Here is a 19,958-nt window from a genome sequence, read left to right as displayed (position 1 = left end):
TTCAACAATTACAATTTGACGTGACTTGTGCCATGCTTGTGTGTCTTGGTTTCACCTGGGACATATTCTTCCTGGTACCTGGTATAGTACTGTGTCTGGGATTTATCATGAGGATAATGCTGACAACTAATTCTTTAATTGTTGCTGAACAGTGTTGGCATAAAGTCAAGGACTCTTCAGTGTGTCACGTTCTGCCAGTGAGGAGCTGCACAAAAAGCTGATGGGGAGCATAACCACAATACTGATCCAAACTGGCCAAAGTGTTATTCCATACCATGGAACATCATGTTCAGTTCATAAATTGAAGAGAGATGTCAGGAGGTGCCAGTCACTGCTTGGGGACTAAATAGGCATTGGCCAGTGGGTAGAGAGCCGTTTAATTGTGCATCATTTCTCTTTATTGGATTTTATTCCTCTCTCTCTCTCTCTTTGTTACTTCCCTTATCACCACTATTATTAGTGTTCTTATTGTTTTGTTGTTAATATTATTTCCATAGTTAAACTGTTCTTATCTCAACCCACGGGTTTTACGTTTTTCCGATTCTCCTCCCCGTCCCACTAAGGTGGGGCAGCGGAAGGGGCAGGGTGAGTGAATGGCTGCATGGCACCCTAACTGCTGTCTGGGGTTAAAACATGACACAGTGGTGCTGTTTTCTTAGGAAGTGCATCATATTTCAAAGATGCTATATGCATATGGAAAGTTGGTAAATTCTTCTGTGATAGACGTAAGATGGGGAATTTTTTTTTAAAAAAATAGACAAAGTCATTAACTTCCTTGATCAGATAATCACTTACACAAACCTTTAAAGCATTCCCCTCGAGATAGCATTCATGTGTGTAAATGTACACTTAGAGGTTGTTACAGCTGCTTCTGATACAGAGCTTGATGCCTCTGAATAAAGACAAATATTATTGCCCAGACTGACACTGCTCTAAGGGCCTATCTTGACAACATCCTGAATGTTCCACAGGCAATATAACTGAATCCTTTCAGAACAACATGAGTACTGAGCCACACTAAACAAAATTGCTTCAAGGGCTTGAAGAAGAAGATGTTAAAAAAAAAAGAAAAAGAAATGTTTTTACCCAGTTCTGCTAGGTCTACAGTCCCACCATCAGTCTCACTGATACCTAGACAGAATAATTTTTATGTACGCTCAGTATGCTGAGACTGCTTAACTGGGTTTCTGCATGCATTTCTGGATGGGAAAAGAAGCTGGTGGATAAATTATGACACCACAAGAGTTCAGTACTTTTTATTTAGGAAGACATATGGGAAAATAATGTTTCTTGCCCTATTTTTTATATAAATTCACAGGTTTCACATTCATACCCAGCACTATGCTCTGTTTTAGAAATAAACAATCTCAAGCCATTTCTTACTCCTCAGCAGACTTTCCAGGTCGGGGGGAGGGAGGGGGTGATCCTCCCCCTCTGCTTAGTGCTGGTGAGGCCACACCTGGAGTACTCTGGCCAGTGCTGGGCTCCCCAACACAAGGAGAGATGGTCGTACTGGAGAGCCTCCAGCAAAGGTCCACAAAAACAATGAAGGGACTAGAGCAACTCCTACAAGGAAGGGCTCAGACTGCTGCCTCCAGGCTGTTCACCCTGGAGAAGACTCTGGAGAGTATCTTTTCCAATATACATCAATAGCTGAATTGAAGGTACAGAGACTAAGTAAGCCAGGCTATTTTTATGGGTGCCCAGTGACAATGGGCACAAACTGAAACATGGGAGCTTCCCTCTGAAGATCAGGAAATGCTTTTTTAGTGTGACCAAGCACTGGCAGAGATAGTCCAGAGCACTTGTGGAGTGTCTGTCCTTGGAGAGGATACTCAGAAGCTGTGTGGCCGTGTTCCTGGGCCACCATCTCTTGGTGGTTTTGCCTGAGCTGGGGAGGTTGGACCACATGACCTCTGGAGGTCCTTTCTCACCTTACTTGTTTTGGGATTCTGTGACTCAAAACACACTCATGCAAGATAAGAAAGCACCTTCAGGTTGCCTGATATGGAGAGATTTGAATGTTTCTATATGTTCATGAAGAGTCAGGTTTTCCTCATGGAATCATCCATGAGGTCTCCACATCCTAATTTTTTTCCCCTTTATGGGATTTATTAGTGACTGCATAGAAAACTAACAAGCTAAACACAATCATGAGGGCTGCAACAAGTGAAAAATCTCTCTAAAATAATTGGCTCTGTTATCATAGCATGTGTTGCAGGTGACTGTAGCTTTCCCTGTTGGTCGGCAGGTCACAATTTATAGTTAAAGCAACTTGGTGCACATCAAATCTGTGAGCCAGCAAGTTGGCAGCTTGATCTTCATCTGAATTCCTTCACAGCGGCATCTTAAAGCTTCTGTTCTGTGGTGGTACTACTCATGGAGTGACACAAGAAGTGTTCAAAGTAGAGGCCAACTGTAGTTAAATACAAAAATTGAATACGGGGGAGTTTGTCCAGTAATTAATATATTGTAACACCTGTCTTTTGAAAAGACTCCTCTTTTTGCTCCAGTCTTACTTGAAAGTAACAGTTCTTGGCACACCACTGTTTTTTACTGACTTTGTCAGTCTTTGGCCATGGTCTGAAGAGCCTGTAGCCTGTACTGCCACTCTGGGCATTAAGCCTGAGGCTTTGTGCAGGGCATACCAAGGGGCCAAATTTCTCTATGAAAGCCTTGGGGATTATTTTTAAAGTCTCTATGGCAGCAGGAGAAGAGAAAGCTTTTCAGAGGCTTGCTACGAGGCATTAGATTTGGATTGGCATTATAGGCAGTGCCTTTGAGACAGAGCAATTGTAAATTGACTTCACTTTTCACTGCTACCTTGTGAGAAGAATGGTAAAAAACAGGAAAAGTTATTCTGGGTGAGTAAAGCCTAAGAAAACAGGCGTGGAAGGACAAGAGATTCTTCTAATAAGCCACTGGTGTTGTTGATACTAGGGAAGAAAGGAGAAAATGTGGTAACATCTTCAGTTGATAACACTGTGGAAATACAATATAGGGAACAAAGGCAGTCCCATACAAAATGTTCAGTACCACATTTTATAGAACAGTGTAAAATAGAACATGATGACAAAACCAGCACTCAGGTTTCATGCTTGCTATCTTCTTTAACCTAAAAAGGCCTTGCAAGTATCTTTAGATTTTCAGATGCATTTTTTGATGGAGAATAGATGCTTGGCCCCAGCCTTGAGCATTGGATTTGACTTTATTTTTGCAATTATTAGTAGGGACTGTTTTTGTCTAAAGTAGTATCATTCCTGACACTGGTAACAGGGCATACAGTAGTTCCCTTGTTGGTAGGGTGTGCTACCAGGCTTGTGCCCGGCACAGCTGCGGACCTCCACAGGAATCAGTTCCTTGCCACCTGTGGTTCAGTGAAAGAAATCCGGCGTCCCCGGTGATGGCGCTCACTCCTCCCCGAGGAGCTTGGGATGTCCCGTCCGGGTCTTAGAGCTCGTCCCTCATCACGTTCCATCCTCCTTAGCTTCTCCCACAGTGTTTGGTGCCAGGTGCTGCAGGACCTCTGTGGGGATCGGCTCCTTGAAGACTGAGGTTCGGTGAAAGAAACCCGGCGTCCTCGTTGACGGCGTTCACTCCTCCCTGATGCTGGGACATCCTGTTCAGACCTTAGAGCTTGACCCACATTGTGGTCCATCCTCCTTAACTTCTCCTGTAGTGTTTGGTGCCAGCTGCTGTGGGAACTCCCTGGCGTTTGGCTCCTTGTCCCCTGCAGCTCGATGAAACAAATGCAGTGGTCCTGCTGATGGTGTTCACTCCTCCCCAAAGAGACACAGACATGCCCCAGGCCCTGCTAGTGTCCTTGTCCAGAAAATCCTCTCCGCACCCTTAGAAAGCACACAACTGGATGTCTGTCCCTGATGGAGGAGGCCAGGCACTGTGGCCTTTCAGGGCTGCCCTCTGCATCCAAAAGGCTTGTTGTCACAGGCGTCACAATGACTCCCTGGTGACATCTGGGGGCTTTCAGGGACCACACCAAGAAGACACAAGTTCCAGCCTCAGAAACAAAAATTTCCCAGATAGCTCATCTCACATGATGCCCAGCTGTTGAGCAGAACTCTGTTGCCATGTTTTTCACATAAATTCAGGTGAATTTCCTGAATACAGGATTAGCTTTTCACATGTAGCGCTATGTTCTGGTTTAGAAACAGACCATTCAAGGCCTTTCTTACTCCTCAGCTGACTTTTGCAGGAGCAGTTTTGGTGTGAAGTAGTACAATTTCTCACACTAGTACACTTCTTGGTAGGGTGTGCGTGCTACCAGGCCCTGTGCCTGGCAGGGCTGGGGGACCTGCACCAGGATTGCCTCCTTGTTGTCTGTCCTTTTTTCTTCCTGATACTGAAGGGTGCGATGCTTTTGCAGAGATTTCTGTGTGATTAAAAAGTTAAAGTTCTTGCCCTTTGGCTAAAAATTAATTGTTTTATAAAGAGTATTTTTTTTTAAAAATCATAGTAAAGAGTTACACAGGCCTATCTTGTCAGTCAGTGTTCTCAGCAAAGCAAATTCATCTCTTCTGTAGATGCCATCATGGTCTTTAGATTAACTGAGCAACGTGCCTTCAGAGAGAAAACTTTGTTCTCTTTCCCGACATTTGTGCAGTTCTGAACACCCTGACTACCTGAATTACCCATCATTGTGATTTGAAGATCTCCTGCAGAAGGGCTCCAGACCCAAGACAGTGCTGTGGAGAAAAAGTCTCTGTATTTATCCCAACACACAGATTCACACATCCAGAGATGCACGCATGTGCTGCAGCTATTGTCATGCCCATTAGTGTGATCTCAGTCTGTTTTCTGCAGTACTCTCTTCCCAAACATGCTTTAGCTCTCCCTGGAGCTGTACTTATACATGTAAAAACTCAGAGTATCTCACACAGAGGAAGTTGTAAGTAAAAAGCCACGCCTGCATGATACTGTTCTGGGCCACCAACCCAAACTCTTCAATCACCTTGCTTTACCAACATCAGCATGTACTTTCAGGCTTAAACCAAAAGCTTTTCTTAACATCTTTTTCTACATGCTCAGTTTCTCAAATTTTGTCTTCCAATGACTAATAATTTACCTCATTTTAGAATGAGACCGTGACAGAATCTGCTGTTGGAGCTACAAGGGAAAGGTCTGGAAAATATGTCTTATGAGGAGTGGCTGAGAGAGCTGGATTTTTTTAGTCTTGAGAAGAAGAGGCTCATGGGGAACCTCATCGCTCTCTACAACTGCCTGAAAGGAGGTTATGGTGAGGTGGGGGCTGGTCTCTTCTACTGTGCCTGCAGTGAGAGGACGAGGGGAAATGGCCTTAAACTGGGACAGGAGATTCAGATGGGATATGAGAAAAATTTGTCACTGTTATGTTGCCCAGGGAGGTGGTGGAGTCACCATCCCTGGAAGTGTTTAAGAAGCATCTGGATCTTGCTCTGGATGATGTGGTTTAGTGATTTAGGGGTTACAGTGGTGGTGCTGGATTGACAGTTGGACTTGATGATCTTAAAGGTCTCTTCCAACCTTGATCATTCTATGATCCTCTGATTCTATGAAAGAGTGGAGTAGAATCAGACTGAAATCAAAACTGCCGTTTTGCCCATTTATATTCTTTCCCTTTCTGCTATTACCACTTGGGTGGTCTGTCCATTGAGAAAATTCAGTACATGGAAATTAAATTAAATTTCATTTTATTCTGGTCTCCTGAACTAAATTCCAGCAGCCTTTCCAAAATACCATGGAAACTTATGGGAGCCCAAGTTCTTAAGTGGACACAGATAGCTTGCCTGCAACCTTATTTAAATATCACCTTCTGTGTCCCAAACGTTAGCATGACAGTAACACAAGAAATGCAAACGTTAAAAGGCAGCACACCATGAGGGACTGAGAAGCATCAGAACAGTGAATGAAAGTCCACATTAAAAGTAGCCAATTAGTGAAATGCCATCTGTTCATCCACACTTCACTCAAAGCAGGAAGGTTTCCTGTTTAATGGAACAATAAATTCTTCAGGGCTTGGAAAAATGAGTAATTAGTTGTATTTTTTCCCTCGATCTGTCTTTTTTTATTGGATAAATCATTATGCAGTTATTTACCTTGAAAATGTCACTAGGGCAGCCACCACTGTGGTACTCTAGTATTTTTTGGTTGAGCAGTGCTATATGAAATTTGGCAGGATCTGTATTTGCTAGACATCAAAGATGTTTTTTTTGGTTTTTTTAATCTGGTGCATTCCTTCAGTGAAGCTGAGATAATCTCCTGTTACAGTCCATTTTGATTTTGGATAGTTTTCCAAGAAGGAAATCAGAGTGAAACAGGGGTGAGTTTCACACCAGACTGGGTGGAGTGGAACTATTACAAGATGATGATTCCAGTGGAAACATATGCTTGCTTTAGACTTTGTCAAAGCTTGGCCCAGACTTGCTGTAAGTATGTAAAAATCTGTAAGTATGGCCTTATTTTTTGCTTTAGACTGAGCTGAAGCTCAGCAAAACTTGCTGAATTTTGCTTTGCTTACATTGAAAAAGTACAATTAGTTTTTGCTTCCATACCTGGTGGAAACCAGAAAGAATTATTAAACCACTTCTCCCCCCCTCTTCTTCTCCCCTTTTTGCCTTTCCTCTGCTGTCAAGACTTTCACAAACTTCAGCAATTTGGGTTCTATTCGGGTCACACTTTTAATACAGTTTTTCAGATGTTGGGATCCTGCTGGCTAGTAGTACACAGTGCTCTTAAAAAACTTATCTAGAATGAAAAAGAAGATGTGCAGCTTCTAAAACCTTGATTGTCCAGTTTTGTTGCTTCCAATTGTCTTGATGAAGATAAGCTCTTTCGCTGGAGCACAAGTCTTACAAGGCTGAGGAAACTGGAGTTGTTTAGCCTGAAGAAAAGGAGGCTCGAGGGGCACCTTATCACAAAGTGGGGGGTTAATCTGTTCTGCCAAGTGACAGGACAAGAGGAAATGACCTCAAGTTGTGCCAGGGGAGGATTGGATTGGATATTAGGAATAATTTCTTCACAGGAAGGGTTTTCAAGAATTGGAACAGGCTGCCCAAGGAAGTGGTTGAATTACTGCCCCTGCAAGTATTTCAACCACCTGTAGATGTGCCATGTTAGGGTCCATGATAGGGATTTGGCAGTGTTAGGTTAATAGTTAGACTTGATCTTAGAGGTCTTTTCCAGTTCTGTGATTCTAAGTGAGAACAATATTATAACTACATGCAATAGCAATATTGCTGATGAATTTGGACCAACAGCTGAGTCCTTCACAGTATGACAGTACAGCAAACTAGGGCTAAATATTTGTCTTCTACACATAAGTTTTCTATAATTTTTTCTTTGATAAAACATTGTGCTGTGTATCATGATTTGATGGCGTCTCAGTTTTGGAGACAAAACTTCAGGAGGAAACACTTCAGAATGAGTGTTTCCTCTGAAGGGAAAAGGGCCTCCCTCTTTCCTCCACCAATAAGACAAGCGGGTCACAGCTAGTGGAAGTGAAAAAAAAAAAACCTGTTTATTAACACCAAACAAAACAGGGTAGAACAGGGGGAAAAAAAACCCCTCAAAATACAACAAATTCCCAGAGAGGGAACAGACGTCCAGGCTTGGACCAGCCGGGGCCACCCCACAGGCCCACCGGGATCGCCCCCCCAGGCTCCCCAGACCAGCAAGGAGGGAAGGGAGGCAGTGAGGCAAGGGAAGAAAAAAAGAACAAGAAAAAAACCAACAGAACCTTCTCCCAGCTAGCTGGAACACAAAGGAAAACAAAAAGGAGCACAGTGCTCGCGGCGCGCTCCCTCCCGAGCCCCTGGAGCCGTTGGGCTGAGCCGTTCAACTGCCCCGCACTCAGTCTCGTGGCCCCGCCCCCCGGGTCCGTCTTAAAGGCACAGCGTCCTTGGGCATTGAGCGGACGGTTAAGGAATAAAGCAGCTTCATAACATCACCCCAGGACAGATGGACGTAATGAACTATACTTGTTCTTTTACGCTGGTTTTGCTGCAGTGAGAAATAAAAGATCAGAGTCTTCAGAGTTTTGCAATGGAATTGCAGCTGTGCTTATTTTAAGGGAGTAGTTTAAATTAATGAGTTCCTATCTCTGTGTTTGTGTGGCTGTCACTGTTGGAACAGCTCAATGAAACATATAGATAAGCCTAAAATATTTCATACAGAGCTTGAGGGAGCCCACAGCTAAAAGAACCCCAAAAACTTTAAAGCATAGAGGATTTCAATGGTGAGCAGAGTCTGACCTCCTGCCTCAGGCTTCTGCCTCAGCTGCCTTCTCCAGGAAAAGCTTTGCACAGAGCTGCTCCATGATGAAGACTTCCAGACACAACAATAAATTGTTATAGATGAAGCAATAATATTCACTGTATTATGGTGTATTTGACAGCTAGACTTATAAAGAAAAGAGAAAACATATTCCTTTCATTGCATTCATTCTTTCTGTAATATGCCCTAACTAAAAGTTATTTGAGACAGAGGTGCTTGCTCTGCAGCCCTCACTCACTGACCTCTGCCACCATCCTTGACTTGGGGTGACTGCTGAACTACATATCGGACCAAGAAAATTTCAAGAGCTGGGAGTCTCCACAGTGCCTGGAAATAAACATGATAACTGGGTATGGGTATATCTCAACTGAGGGGATGCAGGAGAACTTTAGAATAAAGCGATGTTACAATTTGCTGTTAACTCAGGCAAAGACACAGACTCCATCCTTATGGTCCTTGCAGTGAGGAATGGGTGCAAAGATGTAAGTTCATATAGGAAACAGTTTCCAAATGGTAGGTATAGCATTAAGCACCCAGGTGCAAGTTCCTGTCACATCTCTAGTAAAACACTAAGCTGTAAAGATTTACAAACATATGTCTCTCTTAGTCTGATTCCTAGAAGTGTAGCTCCTCTCTTCAGGCTTGCTCTTAGTCTGGCAATTTTCCGTGATCCCTGCAACTACAGGAAAACTGTTCCCTTGTTGTTCTCAGGTCTTGTCTCGTCCCTGCTCTAGATGCAAGTTCCTTACATCCCTGGGAGTTCTCTTTCCTCTTGTTTCAGGTTGCATTCCTATAAAACATGTTGTACTAAGCTACACATAAGTCTTTGCATCTTTGAGAGCCAGTGCTGGCTGCCAGCTTAAAGCCAGGAAGCCTCCCTAACTTCTGCGTGCCCAGGAGAAGCTCTCCTAGAGGACTTTCACTCTGGGCATCCAAGACAAAGCAACCATCCTAAATAAAATCTTTTTTTCCTAACCACAGCATCCTGGGGAAAGGCCCAGGCAATAAAGAGCAGACAGGCAAAATCCAAGCCACATATTACATCCCTCAGCTAAAGGGAGGTAGAAACAACACTGTGCTGGTCATATCTATAGACATCAAGATTTAAACCAAACTTTGCAATTGTTTTTGTTGTTAATCAGTAGCTATAGCTAAGAAGCTATGATAAAGCAAGTGCACTGTAAATTTGTAGGCTTAGATAATCCTTTGTTTTGAGGAAAAGGGAACTGAATGTGCTGTCTACACAATAGCCACCAGCAGTGAAGTCAGCAGGACTGAGAAGTAACTGCAGGAAAGGTAACTTGAGCAGGGCAGATCATGACCACCAACTCATTGACCACCTACTCAAATGGAGGGAAGAACTGCGCATGAGGACTAATTAGCATGAGAAGCAAGGAACATAGCTAGCAAATAAGGGATTGAGTACTAATTAGAGAAAAAGCTGTGAAATTTGTAACCAATGAAACGCAATACCTTTGTTTGTTAAGACATATAAATAGTGTAAAGTTTCGATGCTTGGGGAGCTAGAATTCTGTAGGTTTCCACCTAGCTCCCTACTTTGATAACTAGAATAAAGAGGAATATCTTGCCTCAGTGCACCTATCATGGCTGTGTAAAATAATTTTCAACATGCATGATTCTGAAATAGTAAAATGAAATTAAAATCCCCATGTGGCAAGTGCCACCAATTTTTCAGGCTTTCTAATGATGATGAGCAAACTCCAATAGCTGAGAAAAACTGGTCTTGCCAAGTTGTGTGCAGTGATTTTTAGTAACATAGAAAAGAGTTTTCTGTGCCTTTCAGCACCCTCAAAATCTCTGCCTGGGGCCAGGTGTAGAGGCAGCTGCCCATGACTCAGTCAGCTCAGCAGAGCAATTGCCTTCAGGAATTTAACACTTGCCAGGCACCCTAATGTAAACAAAATGACTCAGAATATTACCAGCTATTGATAGTGCTTTCCATTGAAATCTTTGGAGTGTGATTTCCTATCATTTAGCAAACAGATGAAGTTTCCATAATAATAGGATGGCAAAAAGGTAAGAATAGTGTGAAAATAACCGGGTTCCTTTTTTGCCTGGTTAGTCCTTTTAACTTCAAATTAATTTCACTTAAAGCCATCTCAAATGTCTTCATCTATTAGATACTATCAGTAACATTTAGGACCAGATTGTGGGAAAGCCTTGAAGGATGATCAGTATAAATTGCAAATGGAGCCTGTTCTGCTCAGTTAATATTGAGGCGATTCAAACTCTCCTGAGTTCACAGCTACTTCTATTCAGAGTTCTATCTGAAACAGTTTCTAAATACATAGGAACTTAGAAATGTATACTGTCAGGTCCCAGGTACCAAGACATACATTCCTGTAGCTAGACCCAGATTCAACATTTCTCTGTGAGACTAACAATTATTCAAAGTTTCACATAGCATGTTGCTAACAGGACATATTGTAATTTGTAATCTGAGTGGAGACTTCTTTCTTTGCTTGTTATACAAATGTCACCTTCCTATTTTTATGGAAAAGAAAATTTCCTCCATGTCACAAACATAAATGTTGTTCCTGCATTGCTTTCCCTTCCTGGTACAACCCCTTTCTGAATTTCCCACAGGTCATCAGTAATACAAGTATTCTAAAGCTGGTGAGCTCTCTCTCAAATTAACCTGAGCCACATATTTTTCCTTTATATTCATTCAGGAAAAAGCTCCAGGCTACATGACACTTTCAGTCCAAGCTAGCAGGCATAGCTGAGTATTAGTGATGGAGATGTCAAAAACAGAGGAGAGAAATGAGAGGTGGGTCTTCATGAAGAACAAGTTTCTGCATAATCCAACCAAATCATGAACTAGAAGAAATCAAAGCCCTGATATTTAAAAGTCTGTCTTCAGATAGTCTGCATGAGGAAGAGCCACTGGTGGCTCCTGGGCCCCACTGTCTCTTCCACATTGTGAGAAGACCTGCACTGGCAGAAGATTGTTTACTTGTGCTCTGAATAGTATCAGAATATTTGCCACAACATCAAGGTTGTTTTCAAAGAGCAAACTGGGTTCCAGATGCAGATATATCTGTCTGTCTGTTAAATTCCAGGTACTGTCACATATGCATAGATAGCAGCTTCGTGATACTGAGGGAGTATGAAGAGGGTGCTGAGCACATACATCACTCAAAGTATTGTCCCAAATATGGGTTCTTTCAACCCCTGTGCATGAAGCTGATCTGCACACAGAGTCAAGATACTTGTTTATTTCATATCTGCACAGAAATATGTGCCAGGTGGTGCATCCACAAAGCTAACTCGATTTCAGTATGCCAGACTCTCATTTTTATACACTTGGAACAATAAAAAAATTAGCATTTCCCATATACATAAGAACCAAAAGGTATAGTCACAAAAGGTTAATTCTGGAGGGTGGGTAAAGCAGTACGACTTTTTAAACCATTCAATTGCTTCAATATGGTTGGATTTCTTTCACTTGCATGTGGTGTTTTGTTCAAGCCAATATGACGGTTTGATCTGTTAAAGATCTAGGAAAGTCGTTTTGAGTTTTCTCATCACTGAAGAAGTTTTACATTAGAGACCAGATCTTAGGAAGATCTCATAAGCAAATCAGGAGCAGCAACAGCCACTGGCAAAAGTAAAAACCACAGCTGTGCAGACCAATTTGAAGTTGAACTAAATAATCCCCCCCAGAATTTACTGAACATGTTTTTACAGTGTCATTCACTCCAAAGTTAAATTATACTCTTCTGAAATCTTGACATTTATGGAATCAATATATACCAAGAGGTTGGGAAATAGGTGTGTAGATGATTCAGTACACTTTCCTCTCAAGTACTGGCTTATCTCACTAAAACTAGAAAAGTTATTTGTCTGAGAGCATTTAGAGCTTCTAAAATTGCTTGTGTTACAGTTTGCTACAAATTTCAAGTAATAAAGGTTTTTTTGTGTCTAAACTCAGTTTACTATATGACTCTAGAGGCCGCAGAAGTCTTGTTGTGCTGTAGTATGCTACTGACATTTTAACAATAGCTCCTTAAGTAGTGATGAAACATAAATTGTCACCCAACTTTAGTTTAAGAGATGTTGTTTCAGACGCATGGGTGTCTTTTGTATACTACCACCATGAAAAATTCTGGAAGGAACTTTCTGATGACATTAGAAATCAGGTTCTTTTTCTAGAAAGAATTAACATATTCTGTTAAATACACTGAAGGTATCCCTGGGAATTCTTTGTTCACTGAAATTTCATGGCAGCTTTTTCCCCCCACTTATTTAACATGCCATGATTTCTTTCATAGATAATTTTATTCCTGTTGGCATTTGGCCTTTGGATTAATTGAAACTGAAAGGGCTAGAAAGCATTTAATTTCTTCTTATGTCAATAGCTGCAATATCTATATTTTAATTAGCAAATAAGCAAAAGAGTCCTCAAACCTGTCAATATTTGCAGCAATGCTTATAGGAGGGGATGTAGGTCAAAAAGCTGCTTCTTCAGACAGAAGTAGCTATGGAAACATTAGAAGTTCTGCGTGTCTCATTTGCACTAGTGATCCTGATCACCAACACCAGAAACTGTGCCTGGATTGCAGATATGTCAGTGGAGGCAAACAACAGAGTACCTTTTCCATCATCTTCTGTTTGAAAAAGGTTTTTGGGAATGTTGACACATGCCTGTTCTCAAGTTAAACAGGGAGTGGAAGGCAAGCAGTTCCAGATTTAGTCTAATCTAGACTGAATTGAGGAGAAATCACATTTTCTTCTTTATTTTAATTAAAACATTATTAAAATTTACAGTTTTGGTTGTGATTGCAGGAACAGGAATACACTCTTTCACTGCAAGCTATTTTTGTATTACACTGAATGCATCAACTTTGTGGGATCTACTAGAAAAAATATAGTATCCTGGATGAGATATTGATACATAGATACAACTTATCTACTCAGTTGTAAGTAAGGTGGATAGGAAATAATTCTTCAGCTACAGGATCAGAACTGGTTACATTTCTTTGAAATTTGTTATTCAGTGTGATCATGAGCTGAGCCAATTTTGTTTGGAAGAGTACATAATATTTCTGAAGTAATTTCTGATTGGAGTATGTATTGTAAAGATATTCATGCTAACAGTGTAACTCCATTTATTTCAGGCATTATTCAATCAGGAGGGAACTTCCTGCTCTGTGACACATCAAGGTTTTCAGTAGTCCTGGATATAACATGCTTTTAGCCTAAAGGGGTGTTTGTACCAGGTGAGATCCAAGAGTGCTGTGATGCCTGCAGTGTGTTCAAGTCAGGAAGACCTCATGAGGACTAACAGAAAGGTAACTTAGAGAGAAGACATTATTATTTCCCCATAAGGACTCGATATACAACAATGGAAAGAATAGATACATCAAGCAGAATATGGTACAGATAAACTATGGCTGTCCCAAAGTAGCTAAAATCAGCTTCTCAATATCACACTCATTTTGTCCACGTAGAATCCTAAAATAACCATTTTCTCCCCAGGATTTTCCCCAGGAATTTGCAGCAATCTGAAAGTAAACAAAGCAGAAAAAAATTCTCAGATTTAATTTGAAAATATTAATTAAAAATGCAAGGTTTAAAATGCAAAATGAATCTTTTATGTTAGTCTCCTTTTTAAGAAACAGAGTCTCTCAGATTGGGTGCACTGAGAATTAGCATGTATCTTTTTCTAATTTCTAAAAATTTGTTCCTTTTTTGGTTTGATCAAAATTTCAGTTCCAAAATCAGGGTTAGTAAAAATGGAATAGTATTTCTACAAGACAGTTTGATAAATTGAAGCAGAAATCATTAAATGAATATTCAGCTCTTGGCTGGTGAAAGTGGTCATTAAAACAACAACGGTCGGAATTCCAATTTTAAAAAACCTGTTAAAGACACCTGTTAAAAAACCAGCTGACTTTTAAAAAATGAAGTTTTATTCACGTAGCTATTGACATATTGAGCAATTTATTTTCTGATGAAGTCTCAGGAGGTTTTGCCTTTGATATCAGTGAAACTACCTACCATAAGCCCTGCCATCAGCTATGTAAACACCAAACTCCCTTCAGATGAATGCAGGAGTAATAAGATGAGCTGTTAGTCATAATCCAAGTGATAAAATTTAACTTACTCTAAATGATAAAATTTGACTTACTCTAAATGGCTTAAAGGAAATATTCTTAGTTTGATTGGTTTTAGTTTTGGAGGCTTATTTTGATGGCTGGATAACAATTGCCAACACTGTTTAAACAGCAAATTTGTCTTTTCCAAGTATTTTAACAAATATTATTGATTAATTTTATTGACTTTCATTTGCAGGCATCAAAAAGAACTGACTTTTCATAGAAATTTTTAATAACATTTGAAAAATTGAATAAGATTTGAGACAGAAAAGGCAGTGTAGGAAAAACACAGGTATAAGTGAGATGAAACAGGCTTTGAAATTGAGGTAGGTGATGATATAGTTTGAGGGTCAGCATGACAAAAGTTTCCAGAGAGAGAATAGAATTATGCAGGACACTTTAAGGTGTAGGAAAAAAACAGCTGCAGAGAGTGAATGAAAGCAAAGAAGTAGATTTTAGATGATCTGTGTTGTTGAAATCTTTTTCTTCTGCTTCAAAACACAGCCCTAAGTATTCACTCACCCAGAACTTCTGTTTCTGTCCATTTTTGTCACGTAAGGCTCCCCACCTTTTAGAAAAGAATGGTACTTTGATGAAACAAGTAATCAGAAAATAAAAGCATGTCTTAGCTAGTTGTGATTACCAGTATCGGAACAAAGCATGAATAACAAACTTTGATGATTCAAATGAGGTTACCTGCTGACCTGCTAATCACAAGTCAAATCGCCATTAGTGATGACAAAAACTTAAAACAAGTGTAGTTTCAGTTTTTCATTGCAAAGACCTGTTTTCATTGACAAGACCTGTTTTCATTGATAGAATCTCTCTTCTGGTGAGCTTGCCTGCTGAACTGAACTGTATAGGAATATTAAAACTAATGTGAACACTGAAGACCCCTAAGAATGTTTTTGTTAAAAGTCTCATCCAGCACTTTTAGAGAAATAAATGGTGAGTTCAGACTGAAAATATTCCCAGCTTTTCTCAGATCAAATTGAACTGCTGTCAGCCTAATCTGTTTTATTGCACGGTATGGGGGGGTGACCTCTAAACTTACTTAATCATCTTTGAAGACATGTTAACTTCTATGGAAGTATCTATGAAATCATACAAGAAATTTTCCCCATCTGCCATCCCCACCTGCCAAGTGACAGGATTTTCATAGTTGTATACCTGTAGTTGAACTGCATAGTACTCTGATTTTTAGGCCTCACTTTATACACAGGGAAGAAGAAGTTCCAACCCAATCACCTGGATGTATTTCAGTGAGCAAGAGTTACGCTGCACACCTTAGGTAGCTAAGTACACATGGTTTGCCTGCTGGAGCTTAAAGAGCTCTGTCTTGTTTTGAATTTATACAACAAATGCTTGTCTAGTTACTATTCACTACTCATGATGCTTGGGTGCCTATACAAGGGCACAAATAAACAGAAAACCAAAGATGTGAATGTTTAGATGGTTTTCCCTAGCATAAAGTTAATCCTAGGATATATCAAATGCCATTGACAAGGTGTGTACTGGTGTATATTCCATCAACATCACATGTTTGAGCTGTATTTGCAGTGCTCCATTCATTTTCAAAGGCAACCAGCAAAAATATGATGAGAAATCCCACACTGTGAATGGGGAAATTGGGGTTTTTCTGTCACCCTTTTATTTGAACAGTGATGGTGGCATCAACTCTCCTTGGTTAACAGTGAACCATCATTTACATGGAATACCTGCATTTTCAGCCAAAGGGAAAAAGGAAAGGAAGACAAATTGGTGACTAGCAGAGAGATGAAGCGTGGATTGCAATTGCAAGTACAAATTGCAGCTACTGATCATTAAATTCATGGAATCATAAAAACAGTATTTGCCATAATCACCCTGGAATGCAATTATTGTTTTTTTAAAGAGGTCTCATGATGCTTTTTCTTTTCATTACCACATGAATGTTCAGGGGTTATCAATAATTGCAGTTTCTTTGCCAAAGGTATTTCAGATACAATCTGTCATGATCATAAATTTAAACAAAAAAGATATATCGGAGGCTTTTGAATTTCTTATCAGATTCAGAGTTACTTCTTTACTCATGAGCATTTTACTAAAAAAATTACAGCAGCTGTAATGTGAAAGTCCAGTATTCACATTAGTCTCAAAGACAGAGAAAAATTGCCTTGAATTTATATTCATGTATTCCTGTATTTCGTACTACACATAATTTCTCTCGCTTGCTTGAGCATGATGATGACCAGTTCCCACAGGGTCACATTTCTGTGATTAAATGCATTTCTGACATTTGTTATTTTCTAAAAGAGTCAGCTTCTAGTTTCATACATTGATAGGAATTTACTGATTCTCAGAAATGTTTCTAGATGAAAGAAAACTTAGAAGCCAAGGTAGAAAAGTAACTTTTTTTATCTTTGACAATAACATATCCATGAATTTAGTTTTCCAGGATTTGTGTCATCATAGTCAGATACATAGGCACTTGACATATGCATTTTATTTACAGTTTAAAAAGAAGAGCTGCTTTCTCAGTAATGAATGCCTATGAGTATTCATCAAATACTCTAAATTAAAGTATATTAAATTAAAATATAGAGGAGTGCAGCCAGCAGGTCAAGAGAAGTGACTGATCTCCTTTTTTTTTGGACTGCCATTCTGTGCCCAGTGCCCAGCCTTGAGCTTCCCCACACAGGAAAGGCATTAACAGGCTCGAACAAGATCAGCAGGAGTCCACTGAGATATTTGGGGTTTGGAGCACATGATGTATGAGGAGAGGCTGAGGGAAATGGCTTTGTTCAGCCCTCAGGAGAGAAGGCTCAGGGCAGATATATTTGTTGCCTTCTTCTTTGCAAAGGGTGGGTAAAGAGAAGATAGAACAGACTCTCCTGATATATTGTGGTGGTCCCCCCGCTGCTTCCCTTCCACATCCCCTACTTGAACCTTAACGACCAGTGGCAGTAGTGATGGCTGCATCCAGCTTACTCTACATATCATTCCAGATCATTTTCCCTGCAGAGTAGCAGCTCCGAGAAAGTGTTGATGGGTCCCTCAAAATCTTCAAAACCAATATTAAAAACAAAAAAAAGCATAATCCTAAAGGAATTAGGTGAAATAACTAAACTCCCAGTGGAATTCTTTCCCAAGTGTAATTGACAGAGACTTTAAAGTGAGTTGACACATTCTTGGACAACATCCATTAGAGAACAATATTGCATTTTCTGGAAGATGACCAAAATAACCTAATCACACTCTTTTGTTTGCTTTTGTGATTATTCCAGCTTGATATTTACTCCAAATGAATGTCATTTTAAAAGCAAAGAGATTCTGGATCTCATTACTTGGACAGACAGGGAATTTCTTAGGGTTATTTTTGCAAAGCTTTAGATCACTAATGTCCCTACCTTTGATATTCTTAGGAAATCTTTCAACCTTATGTCTGGGTTTCAGCTAGAATAGAGTTAACTTTTTCTCAGTAGCTGTTACAGTACTTTGATTTGGATTTAGAATGAGAGTGATGTTGATAACACACTGATGTTTTGGGTTTTGCTAAGTAAGGACTTTTTTTTCCTTTCGTCTCATGCTCTGCCAGTGAAGAGGAATTCAAAATAAACTAGGAGGGATCCTAGCTGGGACAGGTGACAGAAGTGACCAAAAGGATATTCCACACCATAGAACTCATGCCCAGTATACAAACTGGGGGAAGTTATCCAGAAGTGCATCCAATCCGGGTTCAGGAAGGGGGGTTCTGGTGTTGGTCAGCAGGTGGTGAGCAATTGCATTTTACAGCACTTCTTTTTCCCTTTTTATTATCACTTGCCATTGTTATTGTATTTTACATTATTTATTAAACTGTCCTTATCTCAATCTACAAGTTTTACTTTGATTTTATCCCCCATTCCACTGAGGTGTGTGGGGAGACAGACAGAAGGAGCTGAGAGAGTGACTGCTTAATTTCCAGCTGGGCTTAAATCATGACACCATTTCATATCCAAACTTTCCATTTCTATTAAGAAGAAAAAGAAGAGATTTTAAGAAACCATTAAGAAGGTCTGTCTATCAATTACTGAAAATAACTTTTAAAAGGAAGTTTTCTTCTCTGTGGCAAAAATATTTTGTAAGAAATACTCCACTTAGCTTTTCCAAAAGAAACTATCACGATCTTCAATCAAAAATAACCTTGAATAAAAAAAAGTAATTTCACAAAACTGTATTCAGTCCCCTTCAGGAGAAAAAACTAAGCAATATGTTTCCATTTACTCAAAGGAAACCTGCTCAAAATTACTGTAAAAAGAATTATGTTGCTCTTTCGGATAAAAGAATGACTACTTGTGGTCTTATATAAAATTATTTTCATAATTTTGTGTACAATTTTATAAAGTAGAGGCACCTTAGCTGTCCTTTTCAGTAATAACTTTTCCTTTATATTAGCTCTGTAGAAGCAGGCCCTGAGTATACAACTCTGCCTGACAGTTAAAAACTAGAATACAAAGACTGTTTCAGTAGTGTTGCAGAGAATGGAAATTGGTTTTATTTGAACATTTCCAAGTTTGTTTTTCAATATATTGTACCACAAAAATTAAGGTGGACTTCACAAGAAAAGCATAAAGAAAATTATCAGGAAATAAGTAAGCTGATAATAAATCATTGAATAAAATAATAAAAAACTGGAAATAAAACCTAATACAATAAAAAAGGTGTATCAGCAGTGGCTTCAAAACCAAGGTGTTTTGGCAGATAACAGAAACTAGGTTCAAGTGTGCTTATAGTCACTTTTATAGGTAAAATGCTCTTAGCAGCAAATACAGTGAAGACTTCTAAAGAGTGTGCTAAATAATATTACACGAACTCACTCCTTAGGACTGAAGATATGAACTGAAATCTAATAAGGCATTAAAAATAAAGAGGAATGACAGATCTTGGATCTCAGGCTAATTTCTGCAGATTAGGTGTTATTAGTAGAAGTCAATGCTTTGTATTAACCAAGGATTTAAACTGCTTGCTGGCAAGAAATATATGCAGTCCAAAACTTCTCTTCTCAGTTTCTTCCCTGGACTTGGTTGTATAACTGTCATGATGCTACCAGAGAAAAAAAAAGTCTAACTTTTGTGGGTCACGTCCTATTCTTAGTGCTGAATCACAAAAGCATAGTACATTTCAAAAACTAGCAATTTTATCTACTCAATTAGACAAAAGTTTCGTTCCTAATCTTGTATTAAAAATAAGAAGGTTAGGGTCACTGGCTAATGTTCACCACAAGAGAAAGCTTCTTAGAAAATGGTTGCTGGAATTTGAAATTATAGTTTTGCCTAGACTTTTCAACATGAGAGGTGAGTCAAATTGAGTCAGTGAGCCAATAGTTAAATCACTCCCACAGATCCCACAGATGTGCTGTAATGAATTGTATGGGGGACAGTCTCATGGATTTAACTGCATGAATCATCAGACACTGTATCTTCTCCCCATGATCTCCTCATGTATTTCTCTTTGCTGTAAAATACGTTTGAGCGTTGCTGTTTAATTTTTAACTATAACACCTGACGCTGATTGTCTGACAATGATAAAGTAATTATTTTTTCTCCA

General features: G+C 39.7%; 1 protein-coding gene across 15 annotated transcripts in view; it reads right to left on the bottom strand.

The window, feature by feature from the left end:
* TINAG (tubulointerstitial nephritis antigen) overlaps positions 1 to 19,958 on the bottom strand; it is a 132,262-nt gene that overhangs the window by 75,031 nt on the left and 37,273 nt on the right. The window contains exons 10-11 of one of the 15 annotated variants that reach the window (XM_042016679.1): positions 14,913 to 14,958; positions 11,493 to 13,796 (exon numbers count right to left, since the gene is read on the bottom strand). The exons of the other annotated variants lie outside the window; for them this stretch is intronic. Of the exons in view, the coding sequence (XP_041872613.1) occupies positions 13,680 to 13,796; positions 14,913 to 14,958 (163 nt within the window). The 3' untranslated portion in view covers positions 11,493 to 13,679. Of the gene's footprint in view, positions 1 to 11,492; positions 13,797 to 14,912; positions 14,959 to 19,958 lie in introns of those variants that run through there. 15 annotated transcript variants of the gene reach the window in all.

This window comes from Corvus kubaryi, unplaced genomic scaffold (assembly GCF_017639235.1).
Source record: "Corvus kubaryi isolate FWS band 111438036 unplaced genomic scaffold, C.kubaryi_AGA036_p1.0 split3-73, whole genome shotgun sequence".
NCBI lineage: Eukaryota > Metazoa > Chordata > Aves > Passeriformes > Corvidae > Corvus > Corvus kubaryi.
This window is presented reverse-complemented; position numbering and strand designations above follow the sequence as displayed.